The sequence below is a fragment of the Mercenaria mercenaria genome, chromosome 13, assembly GCF_021730395.1.
Source record: "Mercenaria mercenaria strain notata chromosome 13, MADL_Memer_1, whole genome shotgun sequence".
In the NCBI taxonomy this organism is placed as follows: domain Eukaryota; kingdom Metazoa; phylum Mollusca; class Bivalvia; order Venerida; family Veneridae; genus Mercenaria; species Mercenaria mercenaria.
In genome coordinates, this window is record NC_069373.1 from 80,325,518 (window position 1) to 80,346,653 (window position 21,136).

The 21,136-nt window shown below is 36.1% G+C and overlaps 1 protein-coding gene across 1 annotated transcript in view; it reads right to left on the reverse strand.

The window, feature by feature from the left end:
• The window catches only part of LOC123541849 (uncharacterized), a 34,045-nt gene extending 13,793 nt beyond the window's left edge, over window positions 1–20,252 (reverse strand). Inside the window, exons 1-7 of the mRNA XM_053522451.1 lie at window positions 20,009–20,252; window positions 19,488–19,592; window positions 19,021–19,178; window positions 16,766–16,908; window positions 16,045–16,147; window positions 10,200–10,301; window positions 5,413–5,541 (exon numbers count right to left, since the gene is read on the reverse strand). Coding sequence (XP_053378426.1) covers window positions 5,413–5,541; window positions 10,200–10,301; window positions 16,045–16,147; window positions 16,766–16,908; window positions 19,021–19,140 — 597 coding nt within the window. The 5' untranslated portion in view covers window positions 19,141–19,178; window positions 19,488–19,592; window positions 20,009–20,252. The remainder of the gene's footprint in view (window positions 1–5,412; window positions 5,542–10,199; window positions 10,302–16,044; window positions 16,148–16,765; window positions 16,909–19,020; window positions 19,179–19,487; window positions 19,593–20,008) is intronic.
• Between the last annotated feature and the right edge of the window lie 884 nt (window positions 20,253–21,136).

Here is a 21,136-nt window from a genome sequence, read left to right on the forward strand (position 1 = left end):
ATTATATTTAACATATGTAGTTAGTCTTTTTCAGATACTGATGTCAGACACATCGCATTGGTCATGTTCCTACTATTTATATCTCCTACAGAACAAATAACAATAAACTTGAATGGAATTTTACGTAATAAGTAGTTTGAGAAGCAGTTACTATTGGAACATTTGCCGCCCTCAGGATCTATATAATGACGCAGAACATTCATAACCTTTATGGATAATGTGAACAATTCTTATTCGGATACATGGAGTTATGTACGTAAAAATAACATTCAAGTGCTGATGTGTTAAAGACACTTCGCTACTTAATATCAAAGAAGTAGCTTTATGTACCGCTTGTATATAATATAATATATATTTTTGCTGCCAATACATGTCGATTGAAATGCTGCCAAATACTAATGCCTGTTACCTAAAACCTGTTGTTGTTGTTGTTTTTGTAGTATAGGAACACGAAATTAGTAAATAATTGATTTACTCACAGTGAAATGTGAGTAAGATAAGATAAATGCCGGTTTCCAGTCCCCGTATCAGATGTTCCAGTTTATACCAAGTCACCACTTGTATGAACAGTTTCTCATTCCAATAAAACTGAATTGAAGTAAACTGTGTCAAACCTAGAAATACATACCGGTATTCAAATCAGTTCATCCATCAAAGTTAGTTTTACGAAGTTAATACTTTACATGTCGTTCTTTTACCATGGATACCAAATAATTGTGTCTATAATTCCAATTAATTGCATACGTAATTGACAATTCTTTAGAATACGACTGCACGTGTTGACAATTAAATGCTAAGTGTCAAAGACGTAACCGCCGCGCTGATTGGCCTATTACAATTGCCTCTGGTGAAACCGATAATTTAATTTGCTTTCAACACTTCTTGCGAAAATCTCACAAGTACCTGAAGTAGGCGGAGCTTAAATTATGCTATCGGCGAGTGTGTATGTGTATTCAATGTACATTATGACATGGTGCAAATTGTCAAAAGATTAGCGGGTGCGCATCCAAAAAAAAATTCGGGCGACTTGAATTCGCTTTGAGACTGGATTTAAGTGAAGTTTGAAGCTTCAAAGCAACTATTTTGCTCCCACGTTTGCATTGATCTTTTTGATAAATTTATTCCTCAGAATTTTTTATAGCCCGACGGGCTACGGTCTGCCGATTTTCTGTTGCCCGAGCCGAATTTTCGTAGCCATTGGCGATTGGGCTACCGTTAATGTCGCACACTGTATCTTGCTCACAGTGTATAGACTGTACACCGAAACGGAAGTCGCCAGTAACTTGGCGTTCACTTCAGTTTTTCCATTTTTTGGAAGCTGTCAGTAGCGAGTATTTTTATTTTTTTCTGTAGCAATTTGAAATAAATATTCTTGTATATATTTTTCAATGTATGATAAAAGTCTCTGCAATGAACTGCTGTTAAATAGACATTAACACATGAAATTAAAATGTATTTTCACCCAAAACCCAGCAGATCAAAGCAAAAGACAATGCATCCAAGCTAAAAATGCCCATTATTTAGGAACTGCGAGTGAAATACGTGTCAGAACCGCTTCCGAATGTTAAATTATAAATCCATGCAAATACCGTATTTTCCCCTATTAACGCCCCCTGAGTTTCCAAAGAGGGGGCGTTTATTTGAGGTAAAACAATTAAAAATGAAAATTTTTACAAAACTTAAAAACATCGTTCAAACTAGCTGTAAAGTGTTTCTGTGTTGTTTAATTCCCCCCCTCCCCCCCCCCCCCCCACCCAAAAAACATAATTATTTGGCATCCAATTTAATGCAGTGTGTCTTTTATGCATTTAAATACGGTACCTCGTGTATTCCACGCTCGGGACACTACCCATTACGTCATGACCCAAACAGCTGTGTACTCCAATAACATTTTCCTTAGTACATGCGGGGAGCTAATAGTGCAATACACAATGTCAATGGTTTGACACGCTGCTGTGCCTGCTTTTAAATTAAAATTTCTTAAAACTGCCGAAGAAAAGGGTATATGGTAAACACATTGCTGCAAGTTTGTTTAAATTCGGCAGGAAGCGTGTGCGCGAGTGGTGTAAAAACAAATCAATCGTTTAATGTTCTGTTTGATGATTGGCTACGTACCGTACTTAGTACAAATGTTTTGGACTTACGGTACATGGACTCACTGTATAAAAGTGTGTGTTTAATTTTTTAATACATTTGACTTTAGTGCTGTAAATTACTTATTATATGGACTTATAAAAATGAGGATGGTGATTTTTTTCCCGTTCTTGTTTGCTTTTTTCCCCCTCCAAAATGGGAGGGGGGGGGGGGTGCTTAATTCGGGAAAATACGGTAGTATAAACCTACAAATATGAATTTACAATCCTGGATGGTTTAAATATTGTTTAATTCAACATGCATCTGAATTATGCTCTGACCGCCTAGTCGCAAAACCCTACTGGTACTGATGATAAACCCGGACAGATGATAAAGTCGGACACCTTGGAAATATTCGATTACAATCGGTTATTTATAAAATTGAACACACTATCAAATAGTTTCCACTTACAACACCCAACTGGTGAAAACCAAAAACAAAATTGGTAAATATTCTGTATAAATAAGTGACTTACATAAATTTGTATAAAAAATATTTATCCAAAATTACTGGGGAAGAGGGTGTTTTTTTGTGCATGCTCACTGTCGAAACATGAAGGCCAGACATTTGTTAACTTTTCATTACTTGATCAGGAATGACTGTTGTAGCTTTTTGGGGAATGTTTCAATAATAATACCAAGAAAATTTTGTAAACGACAAAGTGTTCGAATTTATCATCAGTCAACGTTCATACAGTCCCCTTTTTACATACCCCTTTCAAGCCCTCACTTTGTGTGAGTTTGCTTACTAAATATGAATTTGAATTATGTAAATTTTTCAGCAAAGTTTAAGGTTTATTTTGATACCGACCATTGATTTCAATTTGCAGAAATAAAAAAGTTACAGGTAAAAAACCTCATTTTCTGTTCGGGTTTATCATCAGTACCAGTATATATAACCAAGGCTCCAGATATTTTTTTTGGCCTATGAGTATTTACTCATCATAATTTTTGTGAATGAGTAAAATGGTAAAGTCTAAAATTTACTAGGAGTAATTTTACTCCTGAAAATTTGTAAATGTGAAAAAAGAAAACGGTTTTATAACATATTTATTAATTTGGTGTAACACCCATGAATTTCTTTGCAGTTCAGTTTCAATTCAACATTCAAGTTTTTGCTTTTTGTTCTCCCTTGGATTACTTTGGCTTAAAACCCCGCTACTGAATCCAGTATAATACTCAATATAGCTTTAAATATGTTTTAATGATCGTTCTTGTTGGTTTAAAGATGCATAGTGTTTGTTCACTTTTTACAATCTTAGAAAGAGACATTTTGTTGTTTACTCTACACCGGAGGTTGATATTTTAAATCGACACCGCTTTAAAATACACTATCGTTACCATCAGTATTGTTTCCCAACTATTTGATTTACGAATGCATTGGGTATATAATATAGTTTAACTTATAAAGTACCATTCAATGCGTTTGTACGTTCTGTGTGGGAGAATTAATGTTGACCGTGCTTTGTTATGTAAAGCCTTTAGATGATTCAGATTTTGTTTACGCTAGTAAAAAGTCATTGCAGGAGTTTCTGTAATTATGTCTCCCCCCCCCCTCTAGGATAGTCATATTATTGTTTTTGCCCTGTCCGCCCGTCCGTACGTCACACTTCATTTCCGAGCAATAACTGGAGAACCATTTGACCTAGAACCTTCAAACTTAATAGGATTGTAGGGCTGCTGGAGTAGACGACACCTATTGTTTTTGGGGTCACTCCGTCAAAGGTCAAGGTCACAGGGGCCTGAAAATTGAAAACCATTTCTGATCAATAACTAGAGAACCACTTGACCCAGAATGTTGAAACTTCATAGGATGATTGATCATGAAGAGTAGATGACCCCTATTGATTTTGGGTCACTTCATCAAAGGTCAAGGTCACAGGGGCCTGAACATTGAAAACCATTTCCGATCAATAACTAGAGAACCACTTGACCCAGAATGTTGAAACTTCATAGGATGATTGGTTATGAAGAGTAGATGACCCCTATTGATTTTAGGGTCACTCCGTCAAAGGTCAAGGTCACAGGGGCCTGAACATTGAAAACCATTTCCGATCAATAACTAGAGAACCGCTTGACCCAGAATGTTGAAACTTCATAGGATGATTGTTCATGACCCCTATTGTTTTTGGGGTCACTCCGTTAAAGGTCAAGGTCACAGGGGCCTGAACATTGATAACCAGTTCCGATCAATAACTTGAGAACCACTTGACCCAGAATGTTGAAACTTCATAGGATGATTGAACATGCAGAGTAGATGACCCCTATTGATTTTGGGGTTAGTCTATTAAAGGTCAAGGTTACAGTGGCCTGTTCATGTAAAAACATTTTTTGGAAATAACTTGAGAACCACTTGACCTAGAATGTTGAAACTTAATAGGATGATTGGACATGCAGAGTAGATGACCCCTGTTTATTTTGCGGTCACTTGATCAAAGGTCAAGGTCACAGGAGCCTGAACAGTGACTTGAGAAGCACTAGGCCAATAGTGTTGAAATTTAGCAGGATGACTGGACATGCCAATTAGATGATCCCGATTGCAGCCAACCATCAGTGTCTCTTTGACTTTCGCTCCTGACCCCTATTGACTTCTTGCCTATAGGACTTTGCATTGGGGGAGACATGCGCTTTTTTACAAAAGCATTTTCTAGTTAATTAAACGTTTTTATACGCTTAAAAATGATCGCACATGCGTATATGCATTATTTCAAAGCGTAAAGTACGCTAATACGCATCTTATCTGGAGCCCTGTAAAACTGTTCCACTATTCGCCAAAACACTGTACGCCTATTCAATAAAGAAATGACAAAGTGTTTGGGCTTGTAGGCTGTATACACTGTACTTACTGAATTTATAAAATATATAAGTTTTGTATTGTATTTTACTTGGACAGTGAAACAGTATTAAATGGTCTGTTTCACCAACGATGTCCTCGTCTTGGACAAGAAATGGAATCTGTATGTATACGAGTTTCCTTTAAATAACACACAAGAAAAGTATATATTTAATCAGCCCAGCTTGACAGGACACAAGTTTAGTTTTTTTCTTTCTTTTTTTCTTCTTTGTATTTTTAGCTAGAATATTCGGGGAATAGCGGTGCTTTTCTACTAGCACCGAATTTGGTTAAAGTTTTTTAGAAATGTCAGAAATATAAACTCGTTTAGAATTTTACTCAAAATATCTTCAGATCTGTTTCAGAAATATATATTTAAGGTGATCAGTCTTGAGAAAGGTTTTGAGGTATTTACGTACTCTACAAGAGTAATAGATGCAACTTACAAGTTGTGGAAAACTTTTGTCAGGGTGACTTTGTCTATAATCATCAAAAATCCTCGCTGCCAGTTCATAATTAGTTGTATCATAACTTGCTGGGGCAAGGATTGTGCTGATACTGTCTTTCTTGACAGTCTGTAAAAGATATTATTAATTTTTATCAAGAAACAAGTTTATGTTGTGATTAAAAATAATGTCGGGTTCTTTATCCCCACTTGAGCAAAAACTGCTCAAGGTGAGTTTTTATGATCTACATGATTGTGTGTTTCTCGAAGTCATTCATCGACAATGCAGTTCAACTGTTAACACTGTAGAAGTAATAATTTTGGCCCAGTCTTAATGAAAATTCGTCAGGATGTTTCCTTGTCAGAATGTTAACTTTGATTAAATATTGGATGGGTTTTGTATTGGGTAATCTGGGGTCAACTCAAAACTAGGTCATACTGTCAAATCAAAGGAAAAGCTTATTAACACTCCAGAGGCCACATTTATACACAATATGAAACTTGGTAAGAATGTTAATCTTGATGATAGTTAAATCCAATTCATATCTGCTTGAGATGGGTTTTAAAAAGTATGTCATGCAGGTGACCTAAAAACCGAAGAAAAAGCCTTAGTTTTTTAACACTATATAGGCCACATTTATGACTGTATTTTCTTGAAAATTGGTCATCGGAACAAAAAATCGAGAGAAAAAAAGACAAACATATCACAGGCCTGTCTTCGACTGGGCTAACCAACAAGTAAATTTTATACTATTATAACAATTACTTCCCTTTATGCTTTCAGTAATCGTTACACTATCAACGAGTTTTAGTATAAAAACGGCATTTATCACAATGGGAAATTTCATCTGTGGTGAATTTAATGTCATTTCCAATTATTATGCATAAATTCAGTTGTTTTTTTTTTTTTTTTTTTTTTTTTTCTCCTTGCTTGTTTTTATAGCCGTTTATATTGGGCTATATTCCCTATGCCAAAAAGTATTGATTTTTTCAAAAATAAGTGCAGAAATTCCCAATCTACATTCTGAAAAAATCTCATCACAATTGCACAAACAGCGCCCAAATCATGGGCAATTTTGTAATGGCAGTATGTTAAAGAGGTTGTACAATGTGAAACAAGTGTATGAGAAAATGCTTAAACACATTCTTACTATATTACTATGGGACTAAATATGTCCGAATTTGGAATGTTTATGTGTCAAAATTTCCAATATTGAGGGTATATGTTATGTTCTCAAAATTGAAAGAAAAAACTCTTATTTCCCAAATTCAAATGTCAAGGGCTCTTTCCAATCTCCTGATGAAAAACCCTGCACTAGTTCAGATCTCATCAAAAGGTAGTTATAAGGGGTTACTATTTGGTTAGGTGAGCGATACAGGGCTTTCTTTACCCTCTTGTTACATCTCCCACCACACAGTGGTGTTGGTCACATACTGATTCTGTGTGTGTGTCTGTCACAAAGCTTGTCCGCACTCTTTTAAGTCGAACATTTCTCATCCAGTTTTCACCAAATTTAAAAAGAATGTCATGTGTTGAGTAAGTGCTATTCCAAGTTTGATAACTTGGCACTCTGAATTATGGCACTTAAAATATCAAGAAATGTTCAAACTTCCTTTTTGACACCAGAAGGACCTTTGTACTACTGTTAAAAGTAGTATAATTTATAGTTCCTTTTGGTGTCAAAAAAGTGCATGCGCATGTGCTCTAGTAAACAGTATATAAAGACTGACCTACTATTTAGATGAGCAGGCAGTTGTGGGAGACATTCCTTTATCTCAAATTTTGAAAGCAACTCTAGTTTTTAATGAGCTTTTGTATAAGTTAATTATTGAAATGTTCTTTGTAGATGTCAAATGCAAGTATGAATTTGGACAGAAGGTTCCAGGCAGTGAATTGTCCACATTGAAACTTATTTTTTCTTTTTCTAGATCAATAACCAATCTGCACTGGGTCCCGTGACTCTGACATCTAATTTGGGCAAATTCTATCTCCAAAACTAATGCAGATATTGAATTGAAACTTCACATGTGTCTTTTGTGGTTATTAAAGTAGTTGATAGCAGCAAGTCTCTAACTCTGATAGGCATTTTGGTCAAATTGACTTAAAACTCTTTTGATATTTAACCTTTTTGCATTACATTTTCCTGCTTCTGGGACAATAATTCAAATAGTCTGGGTTGGCTGCACATCTGTTACGGAAAGCTCTTTTCTTATTAGTATGTTGCCTGCTGCACAGTAAATGGGCCGAATGTGTTAGCATCAAAGTCAGAAATTAAAGTTCAAGATTTCTAACTTGTTAAGCCTTTTCATACGCCAGTTTGAAAAACGGGATGTATTATGGGAACGCCCCTGGCGGGCGGGTGACGTCCACAGACCTTGTCCGGAGCATATCTTCTACATGCATGGAGGGATTTTGATGAAACTTGGCACAGTTCTTCACCATCATGAGATGGAATGTCATGTGCAAGAACCAGGTCCCTAGGTCAAGGTCACACTTAGAGGTCAAATGTCAAATTCAAGAATTACTTTGTCTGGAGCATATCTTCTTCATGCATGGAGGGATTTTGATGAAAGTTGCCACAATATCATCATGAGACGGAATGTCCTGCGCAAAAACCAGGTCCCTAGGTCTAAATTCAAGGTCACACTTACAGGCCAAAGGATACAAGATTGAAAAATTCAAGAAAGACTTTGTCCGGAGCATATCTTCTTCATGCATGGAATGATTTTGATGTAGCTTGGCACAGTTGTTCACCATAATGAGAGGGAATGTCAGGCACAAGAACCAGGTCTAAGGTCAAGGTCACACTTAGTTGTCAAAGGATACAAGAATGAAAACTTTGTCCAGCACATATCTTCATGCATGAAAGGACATTGATGTAGCTTGGCACAATTGTACGCCATTATGCAGGGTTTTTTCTAGCTAATTTGGGAACATAGCTTTTACCCCCAGAATTAGGAATGTTGATGCATAAATGTTCCAAATTGGGAAATATTTAGTCAAATAGGGTATAGTAAGGATGTTTGTAAGCACTTTCTCATACACTTGTTCCACATTGTAGAACTTCTTTAACATACTTCCATTACGAAATTGTCCATAACTTGGTCAATCCTTGTGCAATTTTGATGAAGTTTTTTTTTTCAGAATATAGATTGGGAATTTTTGCATTAATTTTGGGAAAAATACATTATACTTTTTGGCATTGGGAATATAGCCGAATAACGGCTATAAAAATGCTCAGAAAAAACCCTGTCATGAGACGGAGTGTCATGCACTGGTCCCTTCTTTTGAATTACTTCCCTTTGCTGTTACTATAAATAGATTATATTGTAACTTTCATTACAAGTCGTAAGGAAAAATCGAGACCACTTTTCTGTAGTACAACATGCATTTTACATCCAATTCTGAGGTGTATTTTGTGCTATCTCTACCTGGTAAGGATTTTTTATGGACATGTAATTTTTTTTTCTTTTTTTTTTCTCTCTCTTTAAAGATTAACTTCCCTTAGTTGTTACTATAAATAACTTTCATTGTAACTTTTTTATAATTTACCATAGGGAAAAACCAAGACCACTTTTCTGTGGTACAACATTGATATTGCTTTCAAATTTTGGGTGTATTTTAAGCAATCTCTACCTGATAAGGATTTTTTTCGTGGACTTAGAAAAATAAAAGAATTACAATTACATGTATCTCTAAAAAAAACCATTGTAAACAACTAGAAAATTAAAATTCCATTTGCAAATACAGGTGCTAGTGTAAAGAAATTTGCTGTGACGGGCATATACTGTGACATTCTGGCACTCTTGTTCATGAAGTGTTATGTTTTAACTTCCTGAAAAAGTAAAATAATACATAACTTTTTGCTGATTTTTGTTTTTATTCATCATTTTCTATCAGTGGTTGGGCAAGGGGACTGAGGTTGCATGGGAATGAAAAAAGCTTGTTTCTTTAGGTGTTAACTGTCATTAAGATGAGAAAATTCACTAAATCATTAAACCAGTACATCTTTTCAAGAAACTTGTGAAAATTTGCCTGAAGAGAAGAATTTTTTTTCTATTTTACCTGTCGAAGCAGAGAAGGAAAAAAACAGCCATACTCAGATTTTTCCTGTTATCATTTATAATATTATACTTAATTGGATAACAACCTATTAAATGAAGACACAAGAATAAAATTTATTAAACAATTTATTTTTTTTTCTATATTTCTTTTTTGTAGCATTGCCTAGTATACCTCTGCTTAAATCATGACCCCAGGGTCAAAATTGACACTGCCCCTGGGGTCACTTGATTTTACATAGGAAAATCTTCATAAATTTGCTAAAAATAAACCACTAGGCCTAGAGCTTAGATATTTGACATATAGCATTGCATAGAGGACCTCTACAAAATTTGTTAAAATCATGACCCCCAGGGTCAAAATTGACCCCGCCCAAGGTGTCACTTGATTTTACAAAGGAAAATAAAAATTTTTCTAAAAATAAATCAGAAGGCCTAGATCTTAGATATTTGTAAAATATCCAGTGCTAACACATTACATGAAAAAACGGCCTATTTTCAGCCATTAAATGGCTTTCAAATATTTTTTTTTGGTTGATTAAGTGCTTTTTTTTTAATTGCAGTATTTGAATACTCATAAGACACATTGAATACAGTTTTAACAAAACTTGAAGCAGATGTTCCTCTATGAATGAAATGCAGTTACATGTTTTTTTGAAAAAAAATTGCCCATTTACTGTGCAGTAGGTAATGTGCATTTTAATAAAGATTTGAAATGCGAAATACCTGTCCTAGTAAATAGCCAAGTGAAGCTGCCACAAGTTCTTTCCAGTTTTCCTCAGTTTCTCCATAAATGTTGTAAATCTCACGGCATACTGCTATCTTCTCCTGTAATTTTTCATTAAGAGTACTGTTTATTTTTTTTATTTTTTCAGCTTTTTAATAAATTATATGTTACTGAAAGTGGTGGTCAAATTGATACATTTTTCAGTGGTTCCATGTGCATTTATAAGCTGAAAGTGAAGGTTGCAAACCATATGGAGCTCTATGTCTCATTAGGTGTTGAACTGCACTTGCATGAAATCCATGGTACCTAGCTAATAGTTCCAGAGGTAGGAATTAATTATTAACACTTGGAAGTATTTATTATGCCCATTAAGGTAGTTTTGCACGTTTGATAAACCGGAAATGATGGCGTAACGTAACTTATCCGGAAAATGTAGAATATGGTAAATCCGGCCTGGATTCGGCGTACGGAAATGAAAATCATTCTGTGTCATAACAACCCATGAGTAAATTTATTGCAATGACACTGTTACTATCTTTCTGAATTAGAAATATGATATTCAAACATCTGACATCTTAAATAATTTAAAATAATACATGTCTTAAAATGAGCTTGATATGTATGGTTTGCTTCAATCATGGTCATATATCTCAAAAACAAGCACATGGACCTACACATTTTATTTCACCACATTATAGACCATATGTTTATTTACGACTGCGAGAAGTTTCATCAAAATCTACATTGTAGAAAAATTCTTTTTGAGAAAATGTTATGAAAGTTGTGATTTTCCCATAGACTGCCATTATAAAAAAATTGCGTGAGGTCAAAACATTTCAAATCAGTATACGGTAGCAAAAAATCAAGCGCACGACCCTATCTTTTTTACACGGCTACTAAAAGCTAGATTGAGACAAAGTGTCATGCGCTAGATTCAGACCCCTAGCTCTAAGTTCAAGGTCACACTTACAGGTCAAAGGTTAACATGGTCTTTTGTTCGGTCCATAACTCTGCCGTTGATGACGGGAGTTTGAAATGTTCCCTATAATGGATGATGTGTCATTTGCAAGACCCAGACCCTTAGCTCCAAGATTTGTAGGGGTCTCCGTTCCTGATTGGTTATGGTCTCTGACTTCAAGTCACTAATGCCCCTCATCGATGTTGGTTCAAGCCTCACAAGGGGTGTTGAATTCTTCATGTGAGGAAGACATCCAGCTGGCTTAATTAGGAAGGTCGGTGGTTCTACCCAGGTGCCTGCTTGTGTTGAAATAGTGCTCGGAGGGGTACCTTGGGTATTCATACACCATTAACAAGCCTGGATCCAGGGCCCGTGCCCCCCCAGTTGGCCAAGAAGTGACCTGTACTCATCAAAGATGCCCCTCAAAATTTAGACCCAGAAATGCACCAGAGGCCACCATTTCATACCTGTAGTTCAAAATTGTCCAGGGGGAGATCCCTGACCCCCCCAATCAAGAGTATCATACTCCTCCAATACCTTAAAGTTCAGACCTAAAATGCATCAGAGGCCACCATCGTATGCATGTACTTCAAAAAATTACAGGGGGAGTCAATCTGATCCGCACTTGACCCCTGAATCCCTACCTAACATAGGCAAAGGCGCCCCCTCGAAAACGCCTCGGCGTTGATGTCTCCGTTCAAGACTGGTCCCCCCCAGTCAAAAATTTCTGGATCTGGCCATGATTAAAGCTGGAATGTGGCCATGTCGGTGAAACATTAAATCCAACCAAAAAAAAAAAAAGAGAAAAAAAAAAGTCAAAATTGTTTCTTGTCTGATCCATAACTCTGCCATTTATCAAGGGATTTGAAAATAATTTGACACAGATCTTAACCCATACCTTCCCTTGCTAAATTTCTGTAATGAACTATTCCATCTTTCAATTTGGACGGTACCACCAACTGTTAAAAGGGGTAATTACCAAAATTATACCGACTGAATGGCTAACTGCAGATCTTGATCAGACTGTACAGATGTGCAGACTTGTCATGATCTTCACTGTTTGCAAAGGCAGATTAAGTTGTGTCCAGCATGATAAGGGTTAACCATATTGAGATGTGTCATACGTGACCGAGGCCTCTTAGGTCAAGGACACAAATTTATTTTTTGCGAATACAACTGTGGCATTCCTGTGCCTACTTCGGGGGCATTTGTCACCCATAGTGACAGCTCTTGTTATTTCACTAAATTTTGTATAAATTTCCTGTAAGTACCTTGACAATTCATAAATGTAATCACTCACCATTTGACACGATTTATCGGTAATTAACTGAGACCAAACCAAACTAATGTCCTGTTTGTCTGATTTACCCTCCGTACCTTGAGTATTATTTGCTGAATTGGGCCAATGTCAGTATGAACAAAAAAAAAAGAAGAAGAAAAAACAAAAAGAAAACAAAAAAAAAGAGGAAATTCAGACGTTAAAAGTTATAATCCTGTTAAAAATCACCGTTAACATAAAGCAAATAACTTTGTAGATTTGTAGAGAACAGTCTAATGAACAAATTTGCCTGTTAGTTAGACTTGGATGGCCAACTATTGTTGAGATACGAATGGATAAAAAACCATAAAATATTTAATGACCAGCTGGTCACTAATTCACTCGCCAAGCTTCGCCGAATTTGGAATTTCCGTAAACCAACGAAGATAGTGTCCCGTGAAAAAAATTAAATAAGGCAAACACAACAATGATCTGTCGTGATAGGATTAAATTTTGTGTAAAGACTGCGATAAATGCAGAAATTTACAAATACATGTAGTTTGCTTTTCAATGCCATTTCTACATGCCATCCATGAAGAGATTTTAATATTACAAAGGTCAATAAGGTTTTTTTTCCTGTCTGATCCAGAACTCTGTCATCCATCAAGGGATTACAATGGTACTTGGCATAAATGTTCCACTTGATGAGACGACGTGTCATGCACCACACCCAGTACCCTAGCTTAAAGGTCAAGGTCACATTGAGATCAAAGGTCAATAGAATTTTTTTCCTGTCCAGTCTATAACTTTGTCATACAAAACAGGATTTAGATATCAGTTTGCACAAGTATTCCCCTGGATGAGACAACATGTCATACGCAAAACCCAGGCCCAAGGTCTAATGTCAAGGTCACATTTAGAGACCAAAGGTCAGACACAAGAATGACTTTGTCTGGAGCATGTCTTCTTCATTCATGGAGGGATTTTAATGTAACCTGGCACAAATGTTCTTCACTATGCATGCTAGAACAGGTCAAATGTTCCGGATTTTGTTTCAGGCATACAGGCATTATATGAGAGGAAGTTTAGAATTTGAACCGGAGAAATGGAAGCCAGCTAAAGAGAGTTACAGCAGTGTGAAGTAAGTGTGCCTGTCATCATGGTTCGTCTGCAAGTTTTTACCTCACCTGAGCCAAAGGCTCATGGTGAGATTTTGTGACTGCTCAATGTCCGTTGTGTGTCGTGCGTCCATCAACATTCTCTAAAAAAATCTTGAAAACCACTGGGCAAAGTTACACCAAACTTAACAGTAATGATCCTTGTGTTGTTCCCTTTCAAAACTTTTCAAACAATTTAATTCCATGCAGAACTCTGGTTTCCATAGCAACCAAAAGGAAAAAACTTTCAATGTTCAATTTTTCCCCCAAGGGTCAAATATGGTCTCGTCCTAGTGGTCACATGGTTAATATAGACATATATAGGGAAATTTTTTGAAAATCGTCTTGTCCAAAACCATAGGGCATAGCATTTTGGTATTTATTGTGTAGCATCATATAGTGGGCCTCTACCAAGATTCTTCAAATGATCTCCCTTGGATGAAATTAGATTGTGTATGCGATAGAGGCTTTATTTTTCAATTAATCTTCATGAAAATTGGTCAGAATGATAACCTTGATGAAATCCAGGCCCAGTTCGAAAATGGGTCATCTCGGGTCAAAAACTAGGTCACTAGGTCAAATCAAAGAAAAACGTTGTATATGGGATAGAGGCTGTATTTTTAGCTCACTATGAGCAATGCTCAGGTGAGTTTTTCTGATCGCTCGATGTCCAGCGTCTGTCATCTATCAACATTTAGCCTGTGTATGCGACAGAGGCTTTATTTTTTCAATTGATCTTCATGAAACTTGGTCAGAATGATTACCTTGATGAAATCTAGGCCGAGTTCGAAAAGGGGTCATCCGGGGTAAAAAACTATGTCACTAGGTCAAATCAAAGAAAAACCTTGTTTATGCGATAGTGGCTGTATTTTTCAATTAATCTTCATGAATTTTGGTCTGAATGATTGCCTTGATGAAATCTAGGTTGAGTTTGAAAAGGGGTCATCTGGGATCAAAAACTAGGTCACTAGGTCAAATTAAAGAAAAACCTTGTGTATGCGATAGAGGCTGTATTTTTCAATTAATCTTCATGAATTTTGGTCAGAATGATTACCTTGATAAAATCTAGGCCAAGTTCGAGAAAGGGTCAGCTGGGGTCAAAAACTAGGTCACCTGGTCAGATCAAAGGAAAACCTTGTGTATGGGATACAGACTGTATTTTTCAATAAATCTTCATGAATTTTGGTATTAAGCGTGGGTAAATTGTATAAAGTAATGGTAGGCCCATAATGGTAGCGGTTTGTTTATGATTTCATTCAACAATTAATTTTGGGTTATTATTTTACATTTTGAAGTTCATTTTTTTCTTCAGTTTGAGGAAAGTAGCCGGAGGTACATCCGTCAGTAGCTGGCGAGATCCCCGGCCGCCGGGGCTTGTGGAGAGCTCTGTAAAATCTCACAGCTTTACAAGCGTTGATATTAATAAAAGACCCTTCATATGTTTTATTCTGTTTCAAAATGCAAGAAGCTTGTAATTTAGATATTCCATCCCAATTTAAATTGACATTACCAGTAGTAACCTGTCTCATGGTTCGCACAGGTCCTTGAAAGTCCTTGAATTTGATCCTAAGTTTTTGAAAAGTCCTTGATTTTTTTCTTCCAAAAATCCCCTGAAAAAGTACTTGAATTATGAAAAAAAAGGTAGAAAAGTCCTTAAATTTTGCTAAAAACGGGGGTGCAATCGTATTGTAGGGGAGAAATACAAAAATAAATAATAAATAAGTCAAAACGAGCGAAAAAACGGCGTAAAATAAAAATACATGCACACCCACGGAGGGAACGCTAGTTGAACACCGTTTCGGTACGGAAGTTAGATACGGAATAGCGATTTTCACAACGTTAAAATATTATGCGCAAGGTCATTGTAGCGTGACTTATCAACAACAACAATGAGTGGCCCAAAAAATAAATGTAGTTTCGCCAATAAATGGCTTACACAGGATGATTATTCATCGTGGTTAAAGGAGTTTAAGTCAGACAAGCATAAGTGTATGTGATAAACTCATTGATGTCGGAACTATGGGAGAAAGTGCGTTGAAATCACACACGAAAACAAGAAGTGAAGTCCCTTGAGGACAAATTGAAAACTAGTCTTGAGAGCTTGAAAGACTTATAACAAACATGTACTAAGTATGTAAACAGGCAAATATAGCTCATAAAAGGTAATCCCATTGAAGATCTCATAAAGGTTAAGATATGCTGTTGTAGCTTATGGAAAATAAAACTGTTCTGTAACTTTTCTTCTGTCATAATGCCTTATGAAGAGCCTAAATGGTTTTGTAATTTAAGATTTAAAGCGATTAAGATAGTCCTTGAAAATCCATAAAAAGTCCTTAAAAAGTCCTTGAATTTTTTTTTGCCAAGTCCTGTATGAACCATGTGTCTGAGACATACTTATTGATAACCCATTGTCTCTTCTTCAAACTTGAAATTTGAATTGTAAAAGTAGTTAATAGCTGGAGTGGTATTACCTGGAAAAGTACTTCTTTTGTGGTACTTTTTTGATTGTGTATACTTGCTATAAATTTTCCTTCAGTGACAGTTAATCCAATGAAAAGTTCTATGTCAATTTCTCTGAAATGAAGATTTGTGGTAATTAAGTTATGTAGTTGAAAAAACATTTTTTCAAGATATAATTTTATAGTTTACAATGTTCTTTAGATAAGGAAAGACCTCTGGGAAGCAGTCTTATCCCCGTGCTTGAACCAGATATGAAGCGTTAAAATCATTGTCAAATTGAAATACAGTTATTCAGTAGTTTTGTACATTTGTAAAATAATGTAGGTAGTTGTAAATTTATAAGTGCCACTTTTGATAAGATATTAACTTATAAACGTGTGAAGATAATACCAAAGTTGTAAGGTAATATTTGTACATAGCAGAGGAATGAAAAATAGACATTATGTTTATATTGCTGTAAATGTTTTAATTAGCTCAATAGGGAGAGCGCAGATCTACGGATCTCTGGGTCGTGAGTTTTAGCCCTGGGCGAGGCATTTGTTCACCGCTTCTGATTCATGTGGGTTAGTTGGCATTTACTTGCGCAGAACAGGTTTGTACTGGTACACAATCCAGGAACACTGGTTAGGTTAACTGCCCGCCATTACATAACTGAAAATACTGTTGAATAACTGTTTTCACCCAAAACTGAAAATAGTTTTGATTTCCATTGCTTTCTTTAAAGTATTTTACCTTAGACAGTCGAACATACTGTTTTGTCTCTCCTCATGAAGCAACTCTTGAATAGCTGTTGTCAAATGATTACCTCCCAGTGTAATCAATTTTACATTGTCATTTTCAAGTATTTCAGGACTGAAATCCTCCATGCTTGTTATCTTAAATTGTAACAATTTTATTAGCCCACCATCATCAGATGGTGGGCTATTAAAATCACTCTGCGTCCGTGGTCCGTCCGTCCGTCATTCCGTCCGTCCGTCCGTCCGTCCGTCCGTTAACAATTTCTCGTTATCGCATCTCCTCAGAAACTACTGGGGGGATTTTGACCAAACTTTGTCAGAATGATGTATTGGTACCCTAGTTGTGTCCCCCTGAAAATCAGACTGGTTCAACAATTTATGAGTGAGTTATGGCCCTTTGTTTATTTCTATAATTTACATAGATTTATATAGGGAAAAACTTTGAAAACCTTCTTGTCCAAAACCACAGAGCCTAGGGCTTTGATATTTGGTATGAAGTATTATCTAGTGGTCCTCTACCAAGATGATTCAAATTATTGCTCTGGGGTCAAATGTGGCCCCGCCCTGGGGGTCACATGGTTTATATAGACTTGTATAGAGAAAAACTTTGAAAAACCTCTTGTCCAAAACTACAGGGCCTAGGGCTTTGATACTTGTAATGTAGCATCATCTAGTGGTTCTCTACCAAGTTTGTTTGAATTATCCCCCTAGGGTCAAATATGACCCCGCCCCGGGGGTCAAATGGTTCATATAGACTTATATAGGGAAAAGCTTTTAAAATCTTCTTGTCAATAACTACAACATTCAAATTTGGACATGTATATTTTTGAGTGGCAAGATGAACCTTGACATGAGTTGACCTTGATTTTGACCTAGTGACCTACTTTCACATTTCTGTAGCTACAGCCTTCAAATTTGGACCACATGCATAGTTTTGTGCACTTGAAAAAACTTTGACCTTGATTTTGACCTAGTGACCTACTTTCACATTTTTGAAGGTACAGGTATCAAATTTGGACCATATGCATAGTTCTTTGTTTCAAAATGAAATTTGACATTGATTTTGACCTAGTGACCTACTTTCACATTTTTGAAGGTACAGTCTTCAAATTTGGACCACATGCATAGTTTTGTGTTCCGAAATGAAATTTGACCTTGATTTTGACCCAGTGACCTACTTTCTCATTTCTCAAGCTACAACCTTCAAATTTGGACCACATACATGGTTTTATGTACCGAAACAAACTTTGACCTTTACATTGACCTAGTGACCTACTTTCACATTTTTGAAGGTACAAGCTTCAAATTTGGACCACATGCATAGTTCTGTATTCTGAAATAAAATTTGACCTTGATTTTGACCTAGTGACCTACTTTCACATTTCTCAAGCTACAGCCTTCAAATTTGGACCACATGCATAGGATTGTGTACCGAAACAAACTTTGACCTTGACATTGACCTAGTGACCTACTTTCACATTTTTGAAGGTACAGGCTTCAGATTTGGACCACATGCATAGATTTGTGTTCTGAAGAGAAATTTGACCCTTGATTTTGACCTAGTGACCTACTTACACATTTCTCAAGCTAAGCCTTCAAATTTGGACCACTTGCATAGTTTTGTGTACCAAAATAAACTTTGACCTTAAGATTGATCTAGTGACCTACTTTCACATTTCTCAAGCTACAGCTTTCGAATTTGGACCACATGCACAGTGTTGTGTACGGAAATGAAATTTGACCTTGAGCTAGTCAGTTAGTCTTGAAATTTGGAACACTCCAAAATGGCACATTGGTGGGCGCCAAGATCACTCTGTGATCTCTTGTATTAGTAATAATGAAAAATTGTAACTGGTTAGTACCTTACAATCAGAAACACATTGCTGGCTTAACGCAATACTGGTCCAAGTGGCATTTTTTCACAGAATTACTTTTTTACATATTTTTTTTCATATGATGGTGGGCTATTCAAATCACTCACTATATCTGGTCCGTCCGTCATTCCGTCCATTTGTTTTGAATGCCCTGTCACAAATACAAAAGAATCTGATCATCGAAATTATTTGGAATAAGAATGTGTTAATAAATTACGCATGATAAATTAATAGAATAACAGGTAAATGTCTTTGGAGAAAGAGATTTCTCAAACTCTGCTAAATATGTTCTGTGAAAGGGCTGGGCTGTCCTGCTCTTTCCAGGACTGAGAAACTTTTTCTCAAAAGACAGTAACCTGTTATTCTCATTTCTTACTTGAATTGGATCCAGTAGGACTGGCAGTCTTGTCACTGAACTTGTTGGTGTCATTTTAATAGAATCCTTAATGCTATGTACCCATGCCTCAGATATTGGCCTGATCAAGTACTCCTTCATACCTGGTGATAATCTTTCCACGGCAACTGTGAACTTTCCTGTTGTATGAATTTTAAATGCATATTTTAATTATTCTGAATATTTAGAGATTATAAGATGTATATTGAGAAATATGCATGAGTTTTGTAGTGAAATATTCCCAGGGTGTCACATGGTTTATATAGGGGAAAACTTTTAAAATCTTGTCCAAACCACAAAGCCTAGGGCTTTAGCATTTGTAATGCAACATCATCTAGTGGTTCTCTACCAAGTTTGTTTAAATTATCCCAAATTCAAGTCAAAGAATATCCCGGCATGAGAATATATATGGAAAACATGTTTCAAGTTGTAGAAAAAAAAAGTGTCACCTGCATTCTTGGTTTTAAGAATTGTCAATTCTTGGTTTTCGTCTGTGTATGGTGCCTCAACTGTTCCACTAGATGCTGGCCATTCCCGGTTTTTAGCTCTTGTTTCTGAAATATTAATTATCAAATTATTATTATTTGCTGTAAAATTCCTTGGCCTTTAAAATTTCCAAATTAGACAAGCACAGTTATTATGGGTAAAAAATATTTTGTTCAGTACTATATCGAACATCAAACTGTAACAACAGGAGGAGTGATCTGGTGAATAAGGTGTCGGCAGATCAGTCTAGTGGTTGTAAGTTCGAGCCCCAATGGGGTCACAGCCATGAAATGTTATGACACTAGCACCTTTTTTTCAGGCATTGGACGAGTGAGTGGTTCCTTTGAGCTTGAAGCTGTAGTTAAATCCAGCAAAAACAAAATAAGTACATATATATATGTATAAACTAAACTGTTAAACATTGTGTTACAGAGTAATCGCCATATTCGTTGTATTCATCAGTCATGGAGAAAAGGAATCTTACCAGGAGTCTTTCTTTTGGAAGTCAGTCTGCTAACACCCTCCTCCTCTAGTGTCTTGATAAACTCCAGGTTTGTGGTGCACTTTTCTAACTGTGTTTAAAAAATTTCTATTAGTATTGAAATTATCACATTTATCAGATTTAAACTGAGTGCTCAAGGTGAGCTTTTGTGTGATCACCCTTTGTCCGTTTTTGTCTGTCGACTCGTCAGAATTCTTTAATATAAACACTTAAGAGGTCATAATTTTGGCCCAATCTTACTTGGTTTGTAGCATCATCCGGTGGTCCTCTACCAAGATTGTTCAAATTATCCCTCTAGGGTCAAATATGGCCCGGCCCTGGCGATCCCAAATTTTTCATAGACCTATATAGGAAAAAAAGTTTAAAAATCTTCTTTCGGAAACCACAGGACTTAGGCATTTGATACTTTGTAGCATTGTCTTATGGTCCTCAACCAAAATTGTTCAAATTGTACCCCTGGGGTGACTAGAGTGCCCTGAGGTTCTCATGTTTTATACACACAATTTGATCAGAACGTTTGTCTGTATAAAATTTAGGTTGAGTTTTAATATGGGTCAACCAGGGTCAAGAACTAGTTCACCTGGTCAAATGAAAGAAAAACCTTGATAGGGACTGCATTTTACACTGGATTTTCATGAAATTTATTGAGAATGAATGCCTTGATGGAGAGAATCAAATCATACTAGGACAAATTTAAATATGGTTCTTCCGGGTTCAAAAAGTAGGTCGTAAGGTCAAATGAAAGAAAAACGTTTTGTATGTGATGGGGACTGTGTATTTCAATTGATGTTGAATAAATTTGGTCAGAATAATTGCCTTGACCAGATCTAGGTCAAGTTCAAATGTAGGCAGGCCTCCTAGTGAAACCTTTAAAAACCTTTAATTTCAGAGCAAACCTTTAAAACCTTTAAATCTTAAGGAAAAACCTTTAAAATGGCCAAATAGCCTGTAATTTTCACTCAAAACCTATATTTTTGTTCAGACTGCTTGCTGTGCCAGTTTAAAGCAAGTAATGGTTATACTACTGTATTTCTTCACCCCTTTTAAGTGTTGTTATTAGGATACTGCTTGTGTATCTTTCATCTTGTTTGTTTTTTTTTCAGAATGCTG